The sequence below is a fragment of the Struthio camelus genome, chromosome 23, assembly GCF_040807025.1.
Source record: "Struthio camelus isolate bStrCam1 chromosome 23, bStrCam1.hap1, whole genome shotgun sequence".
NCBI classification, from domain to species: domain Eukaryota; kingdom Metazoa; phylum Chordata; class Aves; order Struthioniformes; family Struthionidae; genus Struthio; species Struthio camelus.
This window is the reverse complement of record NC_090964.1, coordinates 11,092,076-11,112,124: the sequence shown is the minus strand read 5'-3', so window position 1 is coordinate 11,112,124 and position 20,049 is coordinate 11,092,076. Positions and strand designations below refer to the sequence as shown.

The following is a 20,049-nucleotide window of genomic DNA, read 5'->3' as shown; positions in this document are numbered from 1 at the left end:
CCAAGCTTATCCTTTTAGGTGCATTGGGTTTGCGCCTAGCCTCTTATACTTACATTGGACAGGCTGTGATTTGGGTGAAACTAGTGAGAGCTTGTAAGGAGGCAAGAAGAGCGTGACTGTGTGAGCGCGCAGGCTGCCCTGCCGTGGAACGTGCATCCCACCCAATCACTTTGGGAAATTTCCTTGCTTTTTTGTTTAATCATGGGTCTGTTTTCAAGAATGTTCAATGCTGCATGTATCTCATTATAATGTCTCACAGTGGACACTTGCATCGTCCCTGGCACTGTGTAATTGAACGTTGTACTGCTGGGGTCGTCGTTAACACGCTCGGATGGAAGGAGATCTGTGAACAGCTAGCAAAAAAGGGCAATCACAGTAAAGCTCCGAGATTCCTCAGTGCCAGAGAGGTTTCTATCCTTCTCCTCCGTACCCCAGCATTTAATAGATTGACAATAACATTTTTAATGAAGAGTGGAGCTTCTACCATTGTAGATCGGGTAAGACATTGGACTCCCAGGAAGGGGCATGTTCTGTTGATACGTCAGAGCCTCTGAGATCAGTGTACCCTCCCTCTGAAAAATCTGCATTTCATGAATCCCTTTAATTACCAGGCAGAGAGCGAAACTGCACTGCTCCAAGTCATTCTATGTTAAAGCATTTACTGTTTTATGGCTTGTGAGGATTGATTTGGTTACTTACAGTTTCTGGCCGGGTGCAGAAGCCAAAACATGTAAAACGGATCTGATTACCAACATCAGTAGCTTTAGTGGCCAAGCAGTGAGTGACCCAAGCATACAGGCTTGGCACGCAGCTGAGAGCTGGAGAAGTTGCTTTTCATGCTTGTATATGGTAGAGGGATGGAAAATCAGCACTGTTTAAATGCTGGTACTGAATTATATAGAGCATAGTACGAATTGGGCACTTCATGTAATGCTGACTGTGTCCAGAAAGACTAGTTTGCAGAACCTCATACTGGTATCTAAAATGCACTTTAGGTTATTTTATCTTTAACCCAATTGCTGCAATTTCTTTTGTATATACTTTCACAAAGTTTATTTTTGCTCTGAGTAAAAGTTAACAGGGGTGTGCAAAGATAAGCACTTAACTTGGTGCAATACTTGTAGCTAAAGATCATTGTCCCATGTGGTCAGTCTGTCTGTGTTTGTCTAACTGAATATGTATAAATATATATAAATAGTAACTAGCTCAGTGACATATTGCCCTACCCTGTCTGTACCCAAGAGAAATTATGCATCATTAGCAAAAGTCCGATCTATGCAAATATTCCACTGAGAGCACTGTGCTTTAGCCGGCCTTTTCTCTCATGCTTTCTGGTGAGCTGCTTGTCACTTCTGATAGAAGTCAGTACCTTTTAACACCGATGTTCATTTGGTTTATGTCCTTTCACCTTGTCCTCCCCTCTGGTCTTTCGCATAAGCGTGAACAGAAGTGACAAGCTGTTCTTGAGCAGGCATATTGCACCTTTAGAATTTGTCTTCACGAGATTGTTTTTGATGTCATGTTATCTGCCTTACTTCATGGGGGATGGCGCTCCGCAGAGTCATCCCAGATACTGTTCTTGCAACTGCAGCAACATTGTTGAACTGTTTACAGTACTCTTCCTGCACCAATTTTAAATAAGGCTCGGGGAGCGAACTAAGGATTGGCCTGTTGGTTGTAGAACTGCTGGGGGAAACTAGTTAAGGCGCGATTGGCCTTGAAGTTGATTGGAGATGAAAAGCTATTCTCTGATGGGGGGTGGGGATGGGGAGAAATGCACAGCTGGCAACTGAAATGAGAGGCAGCCAGGTCCAGTACGGAGAGCGGGGGGACCTCGGTGTCGTGTCCTTTGTTCTGCTGCTGGCAGCTGTGGGACCTCTGTGGGGCGAATCACTTAACCTCTGTGCCTCGCTTTCCTCAGCTGTGAAACCAGGACAAGGAAACTTGGCTTTGTGAATGCTGCGAAATCTATGGATGAAAAGTCCTATGCGTTTAGAGCTAGCTGGGCAGAATTGTTAAGAGTCAATTTGGACTGTAAGGCGCAAAAAAAGAAAAGGCATGTCTTTAGTAAACCCTACAAATTTCTGATTGCATAGTTTTTAATTGGTATACTTTTTCCTCCTGAACATATTTTGGAAACAACATCAAGTTTTTATAAATGTTACCTGTAGTTGATACTCATGGACAGGGCTGAACTTTTAACCTTTTTGCGTCTTGTCTTGATATATATCATATGTTCTAGAAGTTGGATTCTGTGTCTGCACTGAGAAATGCAAATTAAACTGGATATTTATGTAGTAGTGTACATAGTCTAAGTGTGTGTGTTCTTAGAACTAGTTTAAAAATCCCACACCATGCTTTCAGTGGTGTGCAAGCTGGCCAAAATTTGGTTCATTATGCAGTGTACACTTTCTCAAATAAATGCAGTTTCTACTTTTTCTTACAAGAAATTTTTTTCATATGATCTTTTTCAGCAAAATCAAGGGTATGTTTTTGCAGTACCATAGTTACAGTAGCTGGTATTTCTTGCTGTGTAGCTTTGTGTCCTTCCACTTGCCTATTAAACCGAAGCTATCTGTCTGACCCTTGTTTTGGAGAGAGAGCTGTAGATGCTGTTTTATTTTACACAGACTAGCGTCAGCTAGGAGGGCAGGGATGTGCTAACCTTGAGCCTGGTTAGTTACTGAACTTTTTCTTCAGCATAGACATCTGCATAATTGTCAAACCAGGAAGTCTAGGGAAAACTTAAGTTGTCTATTTACTGCTTTTGTTTTGTTTGACATGTATGGGGAGCTGGGCAATGGTCTTGGAGATGATGAAAAAAACAAACCCCATTTTTTCAAGAATGTGTGTATGGTATTAAAGGAATTTATTTAACTATGAAACATGGGAACAAACGTGCTTACATTGAGCAATGTGAAGATGTTAGTTACAGGTACAGTACTTCCAAAGGAAGAGCATCTCCAAAACCCAAAAAAGAGTAAATATGAATTTGTATTTTTTTGAAGAATGTAAAATGTGAAATAATGGTGTTTGCTTAATTGCTCATTTTGTATGAAGTTAATATTGTACTTTGAAATATCTGCAAAGAAGTGGAAATTAACTTTTTTGGAATTGAAAGCAATATTAATACTAATGGAATCCTAATTAAATGCTTATTTAAACATTGTGTTATAATAGTCTTTCCTCAGCATATCGGTCAGTTCGTTGGGAGGCGATCTTGAACGTTCTTCCCTGCCCACCCCCGACAGATCAGGTCACAAAATAATTTTCCGGCTTTGACAACAGCATTTTACTTAGCACACTCGCCTTCCTCCCGGACCAGCAGCGACCTTCAGCAACTTTATAGCCTCAAGTTCATTCAGTAAGAGCAGGTGTTGTGGATCTATGAATTGCATCCTCATTCTTGGTAGCAGGAAGCTCTTGTACGGCTGTAAAACAGTTGCAGTTGCTCCGTGTAGGGCGTAGCCCGAGGCCATCGTAAGCCGGCTGAAGCTGTAGTGGAAATGAGAAAGGCCAAAACATCCAGTGGGGAAGAAGGTAGTTTGACCGGCCCTGCTGCGGAGGAGGTAGGTATGGAGCGCCTTGCGCAAAGAGAAGGGGAAGAGGAGGGAAGCTCGTGGCACCAGGGAACACAGAACAAAGTTTGACTCCGAATAAATCAGGCCTTCAGGGAAGGAAGGGGTGCCGGGGGTGACTGCGGGGGTCTCCCCACAAGCGCGGAGCACGGCCCAGCCCCGCTTTCCGCCGCAGGAGAGGGGCAGCGGCGGTCTCGGCGCCGGGGGGCTCCGCAGTGGGTCCGGGGCTCCCGCTGCTGCCGCGGCGGCGGCGGGGCGGCTCGGGGCGGGGGCCCGGCCGGGCCGAGCCCGCCTCAGCCGCAGGGGCCGCGGGCGGGCGAGGCGGCTCCGGCGGGCGGCGCGGGGCCGGGGCCGGGGCCGGGGCGCAGCGCGGCCATCTCGGCGGCCAGGCGGTCGCAGGCGGCGATGCCGGCGCGCAGCTGCCGCTGCCGCGCTTCCAGGCGGCGCAGGAGGCTCCGCAGCTCCTCGACCTACGGCGGACACAGGCGCTGCGGGGCGCGGCCGGGCGGGGGGCGCCGCGCCGCCTCGCCCGGCCCCGCCCGGCGCCCCCCGCCCGGCGCCCCCGGCCCGGCCCCCACGCACCAGGCGCTGCGCGTCCCGCGACGGCCCGGCGCCCTCCCCCGCCGCCTCCATGGCCGGGCTGCTGCGCGGCCGCACCGGGCGCCAGCCCCGCCCCCTGCTCTCGCCCCGCCCCTGTCCCCGCCCCTCCGCCCCTGTCCCCGCCCCTCGGCCCCCGGCCCCGCCCCGCGGCCGGAAGCGCTGTGCCCCGGAAGCGGAAGCCGCCTCGCCATGCTGGGCGCGCGGCGGGCGGCGCTGGCGGGGCTGGCTCGGGTGGTGGAGGGGCCGCCGGGCCCGGGGCGCCCCTGCGGCTCCCGCCTGCGGCTCCCCGGCGGCGCGGCGCAGCCGGGCCCGGGCCCGGACCCGCGAGGTGAGAGCGAGGCGCCCGGGGCAGAGCCGGTGGCCGGGCCCGGTGAAGGGACGGGTCCGAGCCGGGGGGGAGGCCCGGGCCCAGGGGGGAGGCCCTGGGGGAGGCGGGGGAGGGGCCCGGGGGAGGCCACGGCGGGGGGGGAGGCGGGAGGCGGGAGGCGGGAACAGGGCGCAGGGCCCGGGTCCGGGGGGGGCCCCGGGGAGGGGGGGGAGGCGGGAGCAGGGCCCGGGCCCGGGGGGGGGCCCCGGGGAGGGGGGGGAGGCGGGAGCAGGGCCCGGGCCCGGGGGGGGCGGCGGCCGTTTCGGCTGCCCGGGCCCTGGCTGACCCGGCGCTGTGCGGCAGGCTGGCGGGAGGCGGTGGCGGCCGCCGTGGGCGCTCTGCAGGCGGGCGGGCTGGTGGCGGTGCCCACGGACACGGTGTACGGCGTGGCCTGCCTGGCCCAGGACCCCCGCGCCGTGCGGAGCATCTACAGCCTGAAGGGGCGGAACGGGAGCAAGCCGCTGGCCATCTGCCTTGGGGACGTGGACCACATCTACAGGTGAGCCGCGGGGCGCCGGCTGCGGGAGCCCCCAGGCCTGCCCTCCGCGCCGCGGCTGCTCCGGCTGCGTGGCTGTTCACCCCCTTCTCTTAAAACCTGTTTACGGTGCTAAACAAATGTGTACAAGTGAGGCAGTGGGGCACATTCGGAGAATAAGTTTGAGCTCCTGAAAGCCCAGAGGTGAGGAACTTCTAAGAGAGGTTTGTGGTTGCCTAAACTCTGTGGAACCTGCAGTAGGGAGAAATCTGCTTTCTAGTTACTGTAGTGCAGAACATGAGATCCAAAGGGAAGGGCTGTGTTGTAGCTGGCTGTTTCTCAGTGCATGCAGCACCAGCAGCCTCTGTGAAGGGTTGTGCAGCGGTCTTTCGTGCCCCTCCTCTCGCTCTGTAGATACTGCCACGTGAATGTGCCAGATGAGCTGCTGAGGGACCTGCTTCCAGGACCTGTGACTCTGGTCTTAAAGCGTTCAGAAGAACTAAATAAAGACTTGAATCCTTTCACATCGGTAGGTCTTTGTCATGTGATGCATTTATGTATTTTTGTTTTACAGCATTTTATTTTTTGTGCTTCTGCTGCAGCAGCTTTTATTCTTGCATGTGTTTAATGTGCTTAGCAGTGATTGACTTTTCCTTGAAGCTGGTTCTTGTGCTGCGGTGCTCCTTGTGACTTATCTGAATGTGGCATAACTGAGCATTAGATGCTAGCTTATGAAAGCATGCACGTATAATGATCCAGTGCAACAGGTGTTGAAGCATTAACTTGCTTTAGTGTTGACTTGAATTTAGGCAATGCAAGATTAAAAAAAAGATCTCTAGTTACTGCATGTCAATCCATACTCTCTTCTTCCTTGTAGCTGGTTGGTGTTCGTATTCCAAACCATCCTTTTATTAGGGAGCTCGCACGAGCTTGCTCTGGACCACTGGCTTTAACGAGTGCAAACGTTAGCTGTCAGGCAAGCACACTGACAGTTTCGGTAAGGCTGTTTTTCTACTCTGATATTACTGTGGTAGGCTCTCAGATCCCCAAGCCTTCCCATTGCAAGCCAGCTTTATCAGTAAAACAAGAATTTCTTCTGCGCTGCTGTTATTTTTCTTTTTTAAAGTCTCTAGTCTGTAGTTGAAACAGCCTGCAGATCTATGGTGCGTGGTAGCTGTCTTGCTGAGATCCTTACCTTAAAAACTGAGGAAGGGCAGAGCTGAAAAAGTAAAATTTGAAAGCTTTGTACACAGCTTTTGAAGGGGGTGCCAAAACTGGAAGACAGAAATTGCTGCAAGAGGGACAGCTCTAGAATGAGACCGCTGCTCTCTGTACAGCTCCTTGCAGCCTGAGAACTAACTTGACTTGAGGAAATGTCTTTTTCCAAGGCTTTTGACCCTGGTGATGCTATATATTTGGGCATAGTACCAAATGGATGCCCTGCTCTTGTCCCCAGAGGTCTTGATAGAATTCTAGCTTTTTTGTGCGCTCTGTCAGCCGCTTTAATAAATAGCGATGCAGCTAAGAAGCCCTGAGCCTGAGATCCCTTTGGAGCTTTCTGTCATGTGTAAGATGAATCTGTTCTCAAGATAACAAACTGGGATGTGTTCATGATGGAAGAAGGTGAGACCACCTCCCTTGACACTAGACTGTTCAATAGCACCTAGTAAACATGCTTACAAACCATCTTCTGGATTGTTGGCTGCATCTCTTTTTCTCAGGAGTTCCAAGACCTTTGGCCTCAGTTGTCCTTAATCATTGATGGAGGCCCAGTAGGGGATGTCCAGAGCCCAGAATGTCGTCTGGGGTCAACTGTGGTTGACTTATCAGTATCGGGGAAATTCAGCATCATTCGCCCTGGCTGGTGAGCACTTTTTGCTAAATGAAACTGTTGCTTTTTCTTTACTTTAGATAAAATGAAGCTTTCCGCTTAGGGTGGGTCATGTTTTGCTTATTTTCCCACACTGGTTAATCTTCACATTGCTATTTTTAGCTTAATTAATAGCATACTCAGAAATCCTGAGCGAATACTCCAAATGTTGAGCCCAGGCGGCCCCTGTCTAGAGGTTTCTTCTACATGAAACACCGTAGTTTCTGTAGTTCATGTTCTCCTGAATTCAAAATGCAACCTTAGCTGAGTGCTGTTTCCCAGAAAATGCAGCTAAATCTTGAAGAAGTAACCTTTTCTGACAGTTATTTTTTCCCCCCCACAGTGCACTGACATGTACAGTTGAAATCCTGAGGCAGAAGTATGGCTTGATACCAGAATCATCTTGAGACTTCAAACTCTGAGGAAGCTCTACAGAGCTGGTAAAGCTGGGCACTGTGTGCCTGCCTGTGCGTTCAGGAAGGGAGCATTAATGGCCTTGTTTAATAAGGTCAATGGGTTATGTTGGAGTACTAAGGGTAATGAGAGCAACAGTTAATGGGTACCCATTAGTGTCATATCTGCTATAGCCTGAGAAACCAACCCGATATTTATGCTGATCTCTTTGTGGTGGTGTGCTGTTCCCAAATACCTGTATCTGTCTTATTAAGATGATTAGGCCTTTGAAATAAAATAATTTGAACACGAGGCTGTTTTCAGGGTGGGATGATGAAGATAAGTGTTGCTGATCCTCCTTCCCTTAGAACTTGTTTCATGTGTCTGTTTAACTGTATCTGCATTGAAAGGAAAACAGAGATGGGAAAGGGGTTATTCAAACTCTCAGGTTGTGGTAGGTACATTGTTCTCTGGCTAGTTTTCTCTGTTACGAATACAATCAAACCTGCTGTTAAGATGAAACTGTAAATGCTTAAAAAAGAAAAAAATTCAGTTCTCTACCTAGATATGAGTTGCTTAGATCTATTAGAAGGCCTAACTTTTTTCTAGTGGAAGAAAGAAGCCAAGCTCTTAATGTGTTGATCTTCAGTTTCTTATGTGGACTTTCTTCTCTCTTGATCTTGTTTTGGGAACGGTGCTAAATTGAAGTAAATAGGGAACAGGATGAAAGTTTCCTCTGGTATTTATTCTTCAAGGAACAGTAAAGTTTGTGGTGCTATTAATCTTAAAACTGGTAAGCAACATATTTTTGTTATAAATGCTTATTTTTAGATGTTTTCCGTCACATATGACACACCATAGGCACATGTGAATAGACCATTGTCTCGCATACAGAGCTGCCACTTCTCATTTTATTGATACAGACAAGTATAAATTAACTTTAATGGCTAATTTGGAAGGGCCTATGCATGTTAAAAAAACCCCAAAAGGGGGTTGTGCACTCCTGTGTGCTGACTTTCTTTCAAAGCACAAATTAATGGTATTTTCAATTGCATTTTTATTGCAAATGTTTTTGTTCCTTGGTTGCTAAGAGGATAAAACAATTCAGATCTAAATTTTCAAAACATGGAACGCTAAGCAATCAGGTAAGAGCTTTTAGGAGAGATCATTGAATTTCCTTGGTGTCCAACACACACAGTAGGTTAAATAGTCGCTAGCATTCCAGCTCTAATTATCTTTATTTGGATACAGTGGGTCACAGGGACAACACCCAAAGCAGAACTCCTTGGTTATGAAAGAGCTTGCATAAAGCAAAGGGTACGTAATTGCATGATTTAGTTTCCTCTATAGTAGACAATTTAGAGGAACCTTTTTTTCCATTAAGCTTATAGGGAAATGCTTTGTCAGAGCTGCTAGTGGAGTGAGGCAATATGTGATCACTGCAGATGGTGGGCCAAGGGCATCAGGTAAAAAGTATGCTAGAACCCGGCTAACTATGTGGAACGCCACAGAACATACACACTGTAAGAAAAATGGACCAGATCTCTGGCCCACAAGCCAGCAGCCCTGTGAAGATTCCAGAAGAGCTGTGAAAGGGTTGTCTGTACTAAATCTGCAGGAGAGCTAGGTTGGACTGCTGCTTAGAGATCCTCTGCTCCTTATAACGCTTCCTCCTGGGATTTTGGAGTTGGGGCTTAAGCAATCCTAGGGGTGCTTGTGGAGAATGCTGTTTGCTACAGCTGCCTGAATAGGCTGAATGCTCTGCACAGAGACTTCACTCCTGTGGCTGCTTCTTGAGTGCTTTTTCCTTAAGTGCTTCTCTCTGCTGCAGCTTTGTCAATGGGACTTTTTTCCGAGTAAGGCAAATACTGAAGTCACATCAGCCACTGCTCTTTCTCTTTGCTGAAGTGTTCTGCCCACTTGCGGGTCAGCTCCAAATACATGCTAGGCTGATGAGGAAGGTAGTCCAGATAAAGGCGTGTCAGAGTCTTCTTGGGTACAGCTTTCTCAATCTGGGTGCCTTCATGCCATTCATTGAAAGAAGTGATGGAAACTATCTCTGGCCTGACCATGAGAGCAGCCTGCAGAGCTGTTTCATAGTACTTCCCGTTGACTCTATTCCGAGTATTGTGGTTGTTCCAAGGGCGGATGCTAGTGTCAATGTAGCCTGGGCCAACACTGGGGATGAACATCAGGTTGTTGGAGTCACAGAAAGTTTTGATCGCTTTCCAGTTCTGGTGGGATGAGCCAAAAGAGAAGCCGTTGGATGCGAAGTATGTGTACATGCCATCATACCCTGCAGAGAGGATATCGTGCTTGTGTCCTTCCTCCACCAGCAGTGCTATGAACACAGCATCATAAGCAGTATTGCGGAGAGAGTGGGAGCCTGATGATGTGAGAAGGTTGGCCCACGATTCAGCTGGTGTCAAGTAGGAATCGTAGATATAAAACAGTGGGAGACTTCTGCCAGTGCTGGTCTTGTACTTATAAAAAGCTGCATGTGATCCATATCTAGAGAGAGAGAGCACAAAGCTGTTTCAGTGACTGGGGTAATACACCCTCAGCAGCTATTTTCATTATAAGGCGAGCATGATGTGAAACTTGATTTGTCTCATGGGGACTCCTTGCTCAGAACTTTTCTTTGGAACCTTGATCTCCTTATTTATGGGAATTTTTTTTTTTTTAATCTGTGGTGTCTGTGCCTGTTTCTTTTCTTTTGAAAGAAAGGGTATAGGTGCCAGCCTACAGTAACACCTCAGAAGCCTGGGTAGAAGGAAGCAAATTCTGGTTCTGAAGGCAAGGTATTGAAGTGCCAGAGAAATTGGGATTTGATTATGACGCCTGCTCAGTTTTTCCCTGTTGGCTTGTTCTAGGTAGCTTCCTCCTCTGTGCTCTGTTTTTTGGATAGTGTTCTGGTGCATTTAATTTAAAGTTTTGCATATTGTTTGTGCTTAAAGCAACATTATACAGCTAGACTTCACCTACATGAAAAACTTACTTGTCCGTGATGTATTTGATGTTTTCGTGCACGGTGTGATCATCACGCCCTTTGTATGGCTGGATATGGAAGGCAACCTTCAAAAGAGACCATGGTGGAGGTGGTTATTTTTTTCATACTTGCTTTGCTTTCTCTGCAGTCTGACCTCTCAGAAGACGCTAGCTCCTTTGTAAAGGCCTGCAGGTAGCCTGGGAGGACCCCTTTCGTGATGCAAGCAAATACAGCAGTCTGTTCAGTGAGGCCAGGGCTTTCACTAGTTTTCAGTAATGCTAGTGAAAACTAAATTGAAAATCCCAACTGTTAAGAAGAAAAAAAGCCTTGTGTTTAGCTCCTGAGAAATCTTTCTCATTGTGTTCTTTTTAAGTGCTCATTTGTTTTCATGCAGTAACTGAAAGGGAGGAGGAGGGCCCTTGCCTAAGCACAGCGTTGTCATTCTGCTGAAGCTGAACATTTAATTTAATGGCCTCAAACAACAGACAAGAGCCTTACCTTTATGGCATATCTGTGTGCAGCATCCAGTATAAATGGCACAAGGCTGTCTGATGGTTCCCCGTTGTCGTCTGCTAGGCCAGGTGGGTACCATGACAAAACCAGCACTCCTGCAGCGACATGTAATAGAGCAAGTTTCAGTGTTTTTATTCTAAACTTTGCCCATGCATTAGCAGTACATGAAATATTTCTTGCTATTCTAAAACTTTAGAAGACCTAGAGTGTTTGAGGTTTGGGTAGGAGATCCTCCAAAATACAGTCTGAACCACTGGCTCTGAGGTAGTTATGCAAAGGCACCTGCAGCTAACAGCAGTCTGCCAGGACGAGTCCTGGATGAATCGAGCAATTGAAAGCAAGGAGAGGTGCTGTGTGGGGTGTGCTGAGGGGTGCTGCCTCTTTCAGAGCCGATTCTAGATTACATTCAGTATCACAGCACCCCAAAAACGGGAACAAACTGGTGTGACTTGCGTTTCGGCCCCTGCTGACGTACCATATGATCAGTGATTTATGTGCGTCTGTATGTGGCTAGTGGGGCACTGCGCAGGCGTGGCTGCTGGGTGCGTGGGGCTCGCTACCGCCTGCCGGGCCTGGGGAGGTGGGAACCGGGGCTGGGCGGCCTCGTGGCCTGCTGCGGGTCGGGTCCGGTCCGGTCCGGTCCGCGAAGCTGTCCGGGGCTGGGGGGGTCGGGGCGGGGCCGGTCCGGTCCGGGCCGCGGAGCTGTCCGGGGCTGGAGGGGTCGGGGCCGGTCCGGTCCGGTCCGGGCCGCGGAGCTGTCCGGGGCTGGGGGGGTCGGGGCCGGTCTGGTCCGGTCCGGTCCGGTCCGGGCCGCGGAGCTGTCCGGGGCTGGGGGGGTCGGGGCCGGTCCGGTCCGGTCCGGGCCGCGGAGCTGTCCGGGGCTGGAGGGGTCGGGGCCGGTCCGGTCCGGTCCGGGCCGCGGAGCTGTCCGGGGCTGGGGGGGTCGGGGCCGGTCTGGTCCGGTCCGGTCCGGGCCGCGGAGCTGTCCGGGGCTGGGGGGGTCGGGGCCGGTCCGGTCCGGTCCGGTCCGGGCCGCGGAGCTGTCCGGGGCTGGGGGGGTCGGGGCCGGTCCGGTCCGGGCCGGGCCGCGGAGCTGTCCGGGTCTGGGCGGGCCGGGCCGGGCCGGGCCGGGCGGCGGAGCTGTCCGGCCGGCGGTGCTGAAGCGCGGCGGCCCGGCGCTTACCGATGGCGGCGGCGCGGAGCTGCGCCATGTGCTCGTCCAGCACGGCCGGGTCGCGGGAGCTGTAGGGGCCGAGCGCGGGGTAGAAGCTGGAGCCGATGTCGTCGGGCGGGCGGTGGCGGCCCTCGGGGTAGCTGGCCGAGACCTTGGGGTCCCAGTGCGGCACCGTGGCGTGGTCCCAGTGCACGTAGCGGCCCTCGAAGCGCGGGCTGCCGTACCAGGCGTAGTAGAAGGCGTGCAGGTCGTAGGAGGGGGCGCGGGCGGGCGGCGCCGCCGAGGCCCGGCGGGGCGCGGGCGCGGGCGGCGGCGGCGCGGCGGCGGGCGGCCCGTCGGCGGCGCGCAGCGTGCGCAGCGCCATCACGGTGCCGAAGACGAAGAGCGCCGCCAGCAGCAGCGCCAGCCCGCCCCGCCGCCGCCGCCGCCGCCGCCGCCACATGGTCCGGCCCGGCCCGGCCCGGCCCGCTCCGCGCGGCTCCTGCGGGCTCCGCTCGGCCGCCGCGGCTCGGCTCCCTGCGGGGCCCGGCCCGGCTCGGCTCGGCTCGGCTCGGCTCGGCTCGGCGGCGGCTGCGGCCCCGGGGCGCTGCGGGCGGGCGGCGGGGACCCCTGCTGGCCGCGGCCGGGGCTGCAGCGCCGCGGCCCGCCCCCGCCCGCCCCCTCGGGCCGGGCGGCTGTTCTAAGCTGCGCGGGTGTCCCCAGGCAAGGCGGATGTCCCCAGCCGGGTGGGTGTCCCCAGGCAAGGCGGATGTCCCCAGCCGGGTGGGTGTCCCCAGGCAAGGCGGATGTCCCCAGCCGGGTGGGTGTCCCCGGCTGCGCGGACGTTCCCAGGCCGGGTGGGTGTCCCTGGCTGGATGGGTGTCCCCAGTCCGGGCCAGTGTCCCTGGCTGCACAGGTGTCCCTGGGCCAGGCGGATGTCACCATGTAGGTGTCCCCAACTACGCAGGTGTCCCTGGGATGGGCCACTGTGGGGATGACCTCTCCTGTCATCCTTACCTGCTTTACCAGACCTTCACGCCTGGGCTCTGCTGGCCACGGCTGCCCCCCCACAGCAGCATCCCCCTGCCTATACTGGAGCCCCACGTGTGCCGTCCCCTTCGGCGCGGGTTAGATCCTCCAGCGGGTGCTGCGATGCACCATGAGCGTGCTGCCTTGACCCATGTTAGCCGGAGATGCCTGGGCTCCCTGGGAAGGTGCTGGCTGCCAGCATTAGCTGTGGTCTCCAGTTGGGTAGCGCTGCAAGGACTTTGAGGTGCTCAGTGGCATGCTGGTGCCAGCTTCTGCCCCAACATGTCCGTGGAGGGCTAATCTGCGTCTCACAGCTACCACTAGTCACACCAGAGCTGTCCGGTGAGTGGGCAGACTAGTCCCAGCAGCTGTGGGTTACTGGTTTTGGGAAACGTACTGCAGGTATGTAGTGTGTCAGGAATAAGATTTATGAATTATTAAACAGTCATTGATTATGTGGGTAAACTGCTGCCCGCAGTCACCAGAAGTGCAACTCCCTCAGAGCATGCAGGGCTTGTGGTCGTCTGCTTGGCAAGGCTAAGGCTCATCTGAGGTGGATTTTGGCATGTGGGTGGTGTGGTGACCGGTGCCGGAAGAATGCCCATGGTGCTGGGGTTGGTGGATGATTCCGTGGGGGCTCAAACTACCTGAAGGGGGTGATGATGCTCAGCTCCTTCCTACAGCAAATGCTTAGTTTTGACTGATCCTGTTGTGGCTTAGGCTGGGAGGAGGTAAAAAGAAGAGACTGCCAAATGCTGGAGAAAGATATTGGCTTCTGTCTGCACTTGGTTCCCGAGTGAAACACTTGAAACGAATGGCTGATGAAGGATTAAACTTATTCAAGGAAAGGAAAACATGCTTCAGCAAACACTGAAATGTGACTATCTGAGCCGTTAAAGGGAATAACATTTTAATTGGGTGAATCTGTTATGCACAAATGTTACAGGCGATAAAGCTCCTGCTAAATGGAAACCCGGTAATGAGATAAACCTGTCGAGGGAACAAATTGCCTGCAAATCAGGAATAGGCTTTCGTGGCTCCCCAGCAGGTTTGGAGCTGCCATTATTTTGCTTAGCTGAGGCTAGTGCCATCCCACAGCGCTGGAACCTTCTGTCAGTTTGCTCACAACAGCCACCCATGCAGACTCATGCTCTTTAGGAAGCGTAAGAGCGTGGGTAAGCGTTAGTGAGCTGTAGAAACTGCTAGGAGTTTGCCTTTCAGAGCTTTATGTGTTTTTTTGGCTGGGTTAGATGTGCACAAGAATTAACTGTAGAACTTGATGTATAGTCTTGGGACTGCATGTTATTTAAAAAATAGGAAAAAGAGAACAGTGATTGTGCCCACCTAAACTATGTCATACTGGTCTTTACAAAGCAAACAGGTCTCCCACAGATGGTCCCTTGGACTCCAAGGCACGGCCTCATGTTTTACACAATGCTGAAGCATATCGTCTAGACAAACTGGCTATGACTAGTGACTTGCATAGCAGTGTTAACGTGGACACGGCTGTCACCCTCCATTCTATGTGCTTTTGCAGAAGACTGGTGTGGTCTTGTCTGTGCTGGGACATTTTGTTTTCTGGCCGTACACCAGTGTGGTGTTTGTATTTTCTCTCTCACGCATCCCTCCAGCAATTACTGCTCACTGATCCTTCTCTGCAGACCTTGCTGTCTTCTGACCCATGTTACTGACCCGCGGGCTCGGGGAACCGTACCTGGCGAGGGTGGCTGTGACAGTTTGTGCCCCAGTGGCCTGCTCCCTATCTGGTGTATGTGCTGGGTCCTGGTTTGCAGCAGTGGTTCTGGTAGGACAGCGGGACTGTGTCTTGCTCTGGCCAGTGTGCTGGGACTGCAGCAAGGAGAATGTTTGACTAGCCCTGCTGTGATCCCGTGCACCTCTGTGTTGTCCTGCGTATGTTTTGGCCTCTAAAATTCCTGAAACTAGTGCCACCAATGTTTGCCAAAGACATTTAAAAATCCAGCCCCAGTATTTGCTGCTGTGATTCTCCTGCAACAGTGACCTCTCAAGGCAATTTAGAGAAACACTGTACTTCCTTTCATTATTTCCCACTGCTTGTCTGCAGATCACGACTGTAGAACTGAACTCGCTCCCATAGAAGTCCCGGTTTGTGCCTGACTTCTCTCTTATAGACTGCTTGCCTATAAACTGACCCTGATCTGGGAGTGAGGCCTGTTTCTGTCTTGTTGGTATACCAGCGTCCTTTTGTTTGAAGTATTACTCCGTTTCCTAGTCCCTGCTGCCTTTCATGCATCGCCATTATGTGACTGCTATGAACAGCCAGTTTTGTCAGAGCAGCAAGAAACTTCCCCCTGCTCAGACGAGCAGTTATTCTGTAAAACGCAGAACCTCATCTTTGTCCTCTGTCTCATTTGGGCATGGGGCACAAGTGTTGCTGGAGCCTGAACTCTGAATGCATGGGTTTTGCTTTAGAAATTCTTCATGTTTGTGTGTACATAGCGCACAAATGCTATGCTCAAAGGGCTAGAGAGAGGCGTCCAGTCTCAAGTCTCCAGTTATTGGATTTGTTTAGTTAGAAGTGCTGCTATACTTTACTATGAAAGTTGCTAGATCTGATTGCAGGGAGAGGTTGGAAACCATGGGACAAGGGTACTTTAACGGCTTAGAAACTACACGGCAAATAAATGCCTCCTGCTTCCACCATTCATTTTTCCAATCTGTTTAAGGCCAATGTTATAATTTTGGAGGCCTGATTCATGCTTGGGGTTAGTGCTCTGTGTGTTTATTCACACATCTTCCTGGCCTTCTTCAGTGACTTGGTATACTTCGTTTCCCCCTTTGCTTCTGACTTGCTGTCTTCTGCTCGAGATGTGGACACTTCTTAATCCAATTTCATGCCTGCCAATTGTGGGTGCAGTGAGTGTGTCATGCTGAGCCAGCTTGCTCAGGACATTGGTTGTGATGTGCTCTTTTTTTTTTTATTGTTTTTTCCCGAGTCATTTCTTTCATTTGCTTATGCAAAGGACATAACTGTGTTTGTGTCCTTCCAGTTGGCAAATCTTTGCATCTGAGCAAACTAGAGCGACTAAGAACCAGCTGCAGAGAGGGAGACAGTAGGGCTAAATATGACTGCTTTTAGATGGACAGTTTTCAATTGCTCTGTTCAGCCCGTCATCCCACAAGTAGCTGCTGTCATTTTCTTTCAAATAGCTACCTGCAGGCTGCTTGGAGAGGTCTGACTGCAGAAGGTTGGATGCTCCTGGGATGTGGGAAGAACTTTGTGTGTTCTGTATCTGGTGCCAGGGACAAGGGCACTGGATGGAAACCTGCGGACCAATGAATTTGCTGTCACTCTTCTCCCTCTGTGCCTTTGGATACTGCCTAGGATATTTAATTTATGATCTGGTAGGTAAAGGAGCTAAAGGCAGGGTAGAACCATCTATATACAAAATATTCAGAAAGCCACGAGCAGAGGGCACATGATGTACAAGTCCGGACACTCAGGACTAATGGTCACATCTAACAAGGTAAAATGGTGATGTTATCCCTGCAGGGTCTCCTCGTTTCCCGTGTAATTTGGTGTTCCAGCAACATTGTAAGGGGCTGTGGGATAGATTTTTTTGTATTGTTGGAGTCCCATCCCTGAGTCCACCTGACTAAAACACCCTGTGTTGCAGAAGGCCCAGAAATACAAGCTCCCAAATACTGAACCAGGGCACTTTTCACTACTGTATTGCTGGAAATGACCCATGTTCTAAATGACCCCCTTACTGGGTTCATCTGATGCCTCCATCCACACGGGTTTGTTATAGCAGCTCCGCGGGCTGGGCTGTACTTACCGTTTTTTGCTTCCAGCATGGCCCAGCCTCCAGAGCCCTCGTCTCTGACCACTAGATAGTGCTAGGCCACTGCAGGGAGCGTTCGAGCAGGCATCTGCACAGGCTGACTGTGCGTTCCCTTGCTTAAACGTGTTGATAAGTGAGTGCTGCACAGGGGCTGTGCTGACATGGGCCGTGCTCGGAGTGGCACAGATGGCTGCTTTTGTGGAGCACTGCCTGGTTGGAGAGTGAATGGCTCCAGGGAGAGCAGGATGGAGATGTTGCTGCTCTGCCTGCGCATGGTGCATGTGAAGTCCACGCTGGGATGATTTTTCCCAGTGTCTGAGTGTCACGGAATTGTTATGTATCTTTATTGCTCATGAGCAGCTGTTTCAGTCACTGCTAATGGACTGTAATATGCACAGAGCTGACCCCAAAATGACGTCTTCATAGAAATTGCCTGTCTGTGAAGCTTCTGCTGCAGAAGCCCAGAAGTGCTAGGCTGTGTGAATTACTGCTATTTGCAAAGCATGTGTGTGAGGGGTCTTTGAGTGCTTCCCCTTCCCTGAGCCTTCTCTTACCTTGTCTTTCCAAATCAGATGCCCTGTACTGCCAAGGCCTCCTGTCTGGAGGACACAGGGAAAGAAAAGAGGGATCACTTCCCTTTTGTCTGCCTGCTCGGGACCCTGTCTCCTCTGGGACTGTTCCCACAATGCTGATGGCAGTTTTTTGAGCGCAAGGTGTGACTTGGTGGAGGAGATAGAGCAGGGCACAGAAGACTGGTTCTTGCGTCAGCTGTCAGGCAGTGAGTGTGGACAATCTGCACTCCAGAAACCCCAGTTCCCAGTGGTACTGAGTAGAGACAGAACTAGCTGCCTTTCCTGCCCCAAGGCCTGGCTCCCCTCCCGCAGTGTGGTGTGGATGTGAAGGCTGTTCAGGGACTCGCTATAACATCTCACCTTAGTGAGCAATTTCCCTACTGATTCTGCTGCTCTGTGCATTTGCATAGCAAGTTTGCTGCTCCCCCCCACCCCGTTCCTCAGCTCATCAGCTATTCATTGATCTTTGCCAAGCTCCTCCAGCACTCATTCATCACTCTTACACCCGCCATCCACTTTCCAAATGTTTCCTATTTTTCTGGTGATGTATTTCCCTGTTCAGATAAGCTAATCTTGCACCATCAATAACTAGGGTGCAGCTGTGCTCCTGACCTCTGTACTGGAGCAGGCACAACGCAGAGCCACACAGTCCTGCCATGCTGTGGATGGAGCCAGGTAGAGCAGGCGGAGCCATGGGAACTGCACCCAGCTGAGCAGGGCACAGCAGGGGCCAACAGGCCTCTTGGGAGCTGCACCCAGCTGCATGCTGAATCTCTGGTGCAGGGGTTTCTCTCTGCCCTTGGAGGCTCTGGAGCAGAGCTGCAGACCCACAGGATGCCCTCACAGCCAGGAAGGGCTGCTGTCCATGTGCTGCCGGCTAGGGAGTCTGTGGTCTTTGAGAAGCCAAGGCAATGCCATGAGGCAGAGCGACCTTGCTTGAATGGGGCTGGCTTTGATCTCTACTCTTTGGTGCCTCAAAGCATCAGTCCTGGCTTGTTTCTCTGGCACAGCCTTTGCTAGCAGCCTTGGTGGGCAGAGAACTTGGGGAACATATCGGCATCTCAGCTGGTGCCTCTCTTTCTGGCTTTCTCCAAGTTGTTGGTGTTCAGTGTCCCTGCAAGTGACAGCTTTATTTGTGCTACCAGCGTGAAGAGGATGAGCCGTGTGTCAGACATGGGTGAAGTGGCTGGTGACCTTGTTCCTTTGCTGGAAATGCAGGTGCTGTAAATCACTTCTTTCCTTGGGCTTCTGAGTGTCCGCAGGCCACTGTAGCTGTTACAATGATGAACGTGGTATCAGTTAAAGCGACCATGGTTGTGTCAGCATTTGGGCACTGTCAGCACTTCTGGAATGCACCAGCACAGAGCAAACTGAGGCAGATTTAGGGGGTGGAGGGGACTGGGGTGTGAGGAAATAACTGCTCCTCACTGGGGAACAGCTCAGCAGCTTCCCGTGAAACCACAGCGTGCAACGTAATTGCACGTGCTCTAGCCAGGGCTCCAGACAGGTGTTCCCAGGAGGATGGAGGTTGTTTCATCCCTGGTGGCTACAGAAAGCAAGCCATAAGTCACCTGTGCATGACACTCCCGATAAATCTAAAACATCTGAACAGGCAGCAGAGGTGCACCAGGAGTGAAATCCCCCTGCCTGACCAGAGAAATTGGTAGCAGAGATCCTCTCATTCAGCTCTTGGAAGGCTTAATTCCTGTGTGCAAAATGCTTTAAGAACCTGGGTCAGATGGGATTAAGACAGGGAGAGGGGATTACTGTTACTAGCATTAATATTTACATTGTGCTAATCAGACCAAGTCAAGCCCTGGCTGTGCAGTGAAATGAGCCCGGCAGCACTGGTGCCCCTGTTGAGCGCTGCCAGCCGAGCGCGGGTGGCCAGTGAGGCGGATCTGCACGGCAGCGCTGCCCAGCACGTAGTGGGGCCCCTGTGCTGGCCCTGTCGTGCGGGGCCGCTAGCAGTGCTTAGCTGAGCCTTGGTGGCAGGGATGTGCCAGCGTCACAGGCAGGGACTAGACCCCATGTGCACCCCAGGCTGCATTTCCCTCCTGTTGCTCTTGCGTGATGCTGCAGCAGGTACATGGTGCTGCTGCCCTGTGCCTGATTCGTGCAAGGCCTAATTTCTCACACCACCGCGTCTGTGCAGAGGGTTGTGTAAGACAGACACACTGCGCAGAGGGCCAAAGTGAGCGTCTTACAGCTGGGGGGAAGAGGAAAGCACAGGACAGAGCTGCCTACAAACTGGGCCCCTTACCTGGGGCCTTCCTGCTGCAGAATGGTTCTGTGCTGAGCTGAGGTGCCTTGTCCTGCCTCTGTTGAAGAGCATTTGGATATTGTTTTTGCTGTTTGTTCAGGATGGTGGGTGCCTGAAGGAAAGCACGAGGTTGCTGGCTCCTCTGGGGCGAGGGCTGTGGGGTTGCAGCCATAGCTTTGTTGCTCCAGGTTTGCTTAATGGCAGTGTGACAGCTGCCTTTGGGGCTAATGTACTGTGAATGTCCTGTGTGGAATGGACCTGCTCAGCTGTGGGTACATTTGTCATTAATTTTTAATGAGAGCTTCATAGTGACTTTGAGGAGTGATTGTATCTGGTTGTGTCTTTCACAAATGGCAAGAGGGTGCAGACTAGTGCTTCATCCTTTTTTTTTTGAGCCTGGACCACATAAAAATGCATAAGATT

General features: G+C 51.7%; 2 protein-coding genes and 1 long non-coding RNA gene across 3 annotated transcripts; 1 reads left to right on the top strand and 2 right to left on the bottom strand.

Moving 5' to 3' along the window:
- Positions 1–2,852: 2,852 nt before the first annotated feature.
- On the bottom strand, positions 2,853–4,249 carry LOC138062014 (uncharacterized). Its single transcript, XR_011135975.1, has 2 exons — positions 4,161–4,249; positions 2,853–3,495 (listed from the first exon to the last, which is right to left on the bottom strand). It is a non-coding gene; the product is annotated as an uncharacterized lncRNA (long non-coding RNA).
- Positions 4,250–4,367: 118 nt separating this feature from the next.
- YRDC (yrdC N6-threonylcarbamoyltransferase domain containing) lies at positions 4,368–7,595 on the top strand. The gene is made up of 6 exons (XM_068917839.1): positions 4,368–4,506; positions 4,849–5,044; positions 5,435–5,549; positions 5,898–6,017; positions 6,742–6,884; positions 7,234–7,595. Exons 1-6 carry the CDS (start codon positions 4,368–4,370, stop codon positions 7,295–7,297), a joined length of 777 nt encoding a protein of 258 aa, XP_068773940.1. The 3' UTR covers positions 7,298–7,595.
- A 420-nt stretch (positions 7,596–8,015) lies between these two features.
- On the bottom strand, positions 8,016–12,401 carry MANEAL (mannosidase endo-alpha like). The gene is made up of 4 exons (XM_068917838.1): positions 11,969–12,401; positions 10,771–10,880; positions 10,282–10,358; positions 8,016–9,794 (listed from the first exon to the last, which is right to left on the bottom strand). Exons 1-4 carry the CDS (start codon positions 12,399–12,401, stop codon positions 9,158–9,160), a joined length of 1,257 nt encoding a protein of 418 aa, XP_068773939.1. The 3' UTR covers positions 8,016–9,157.
- Between the last annotated feature and the right edge of the window lie 7,648 nt (positions 12,402–20,049).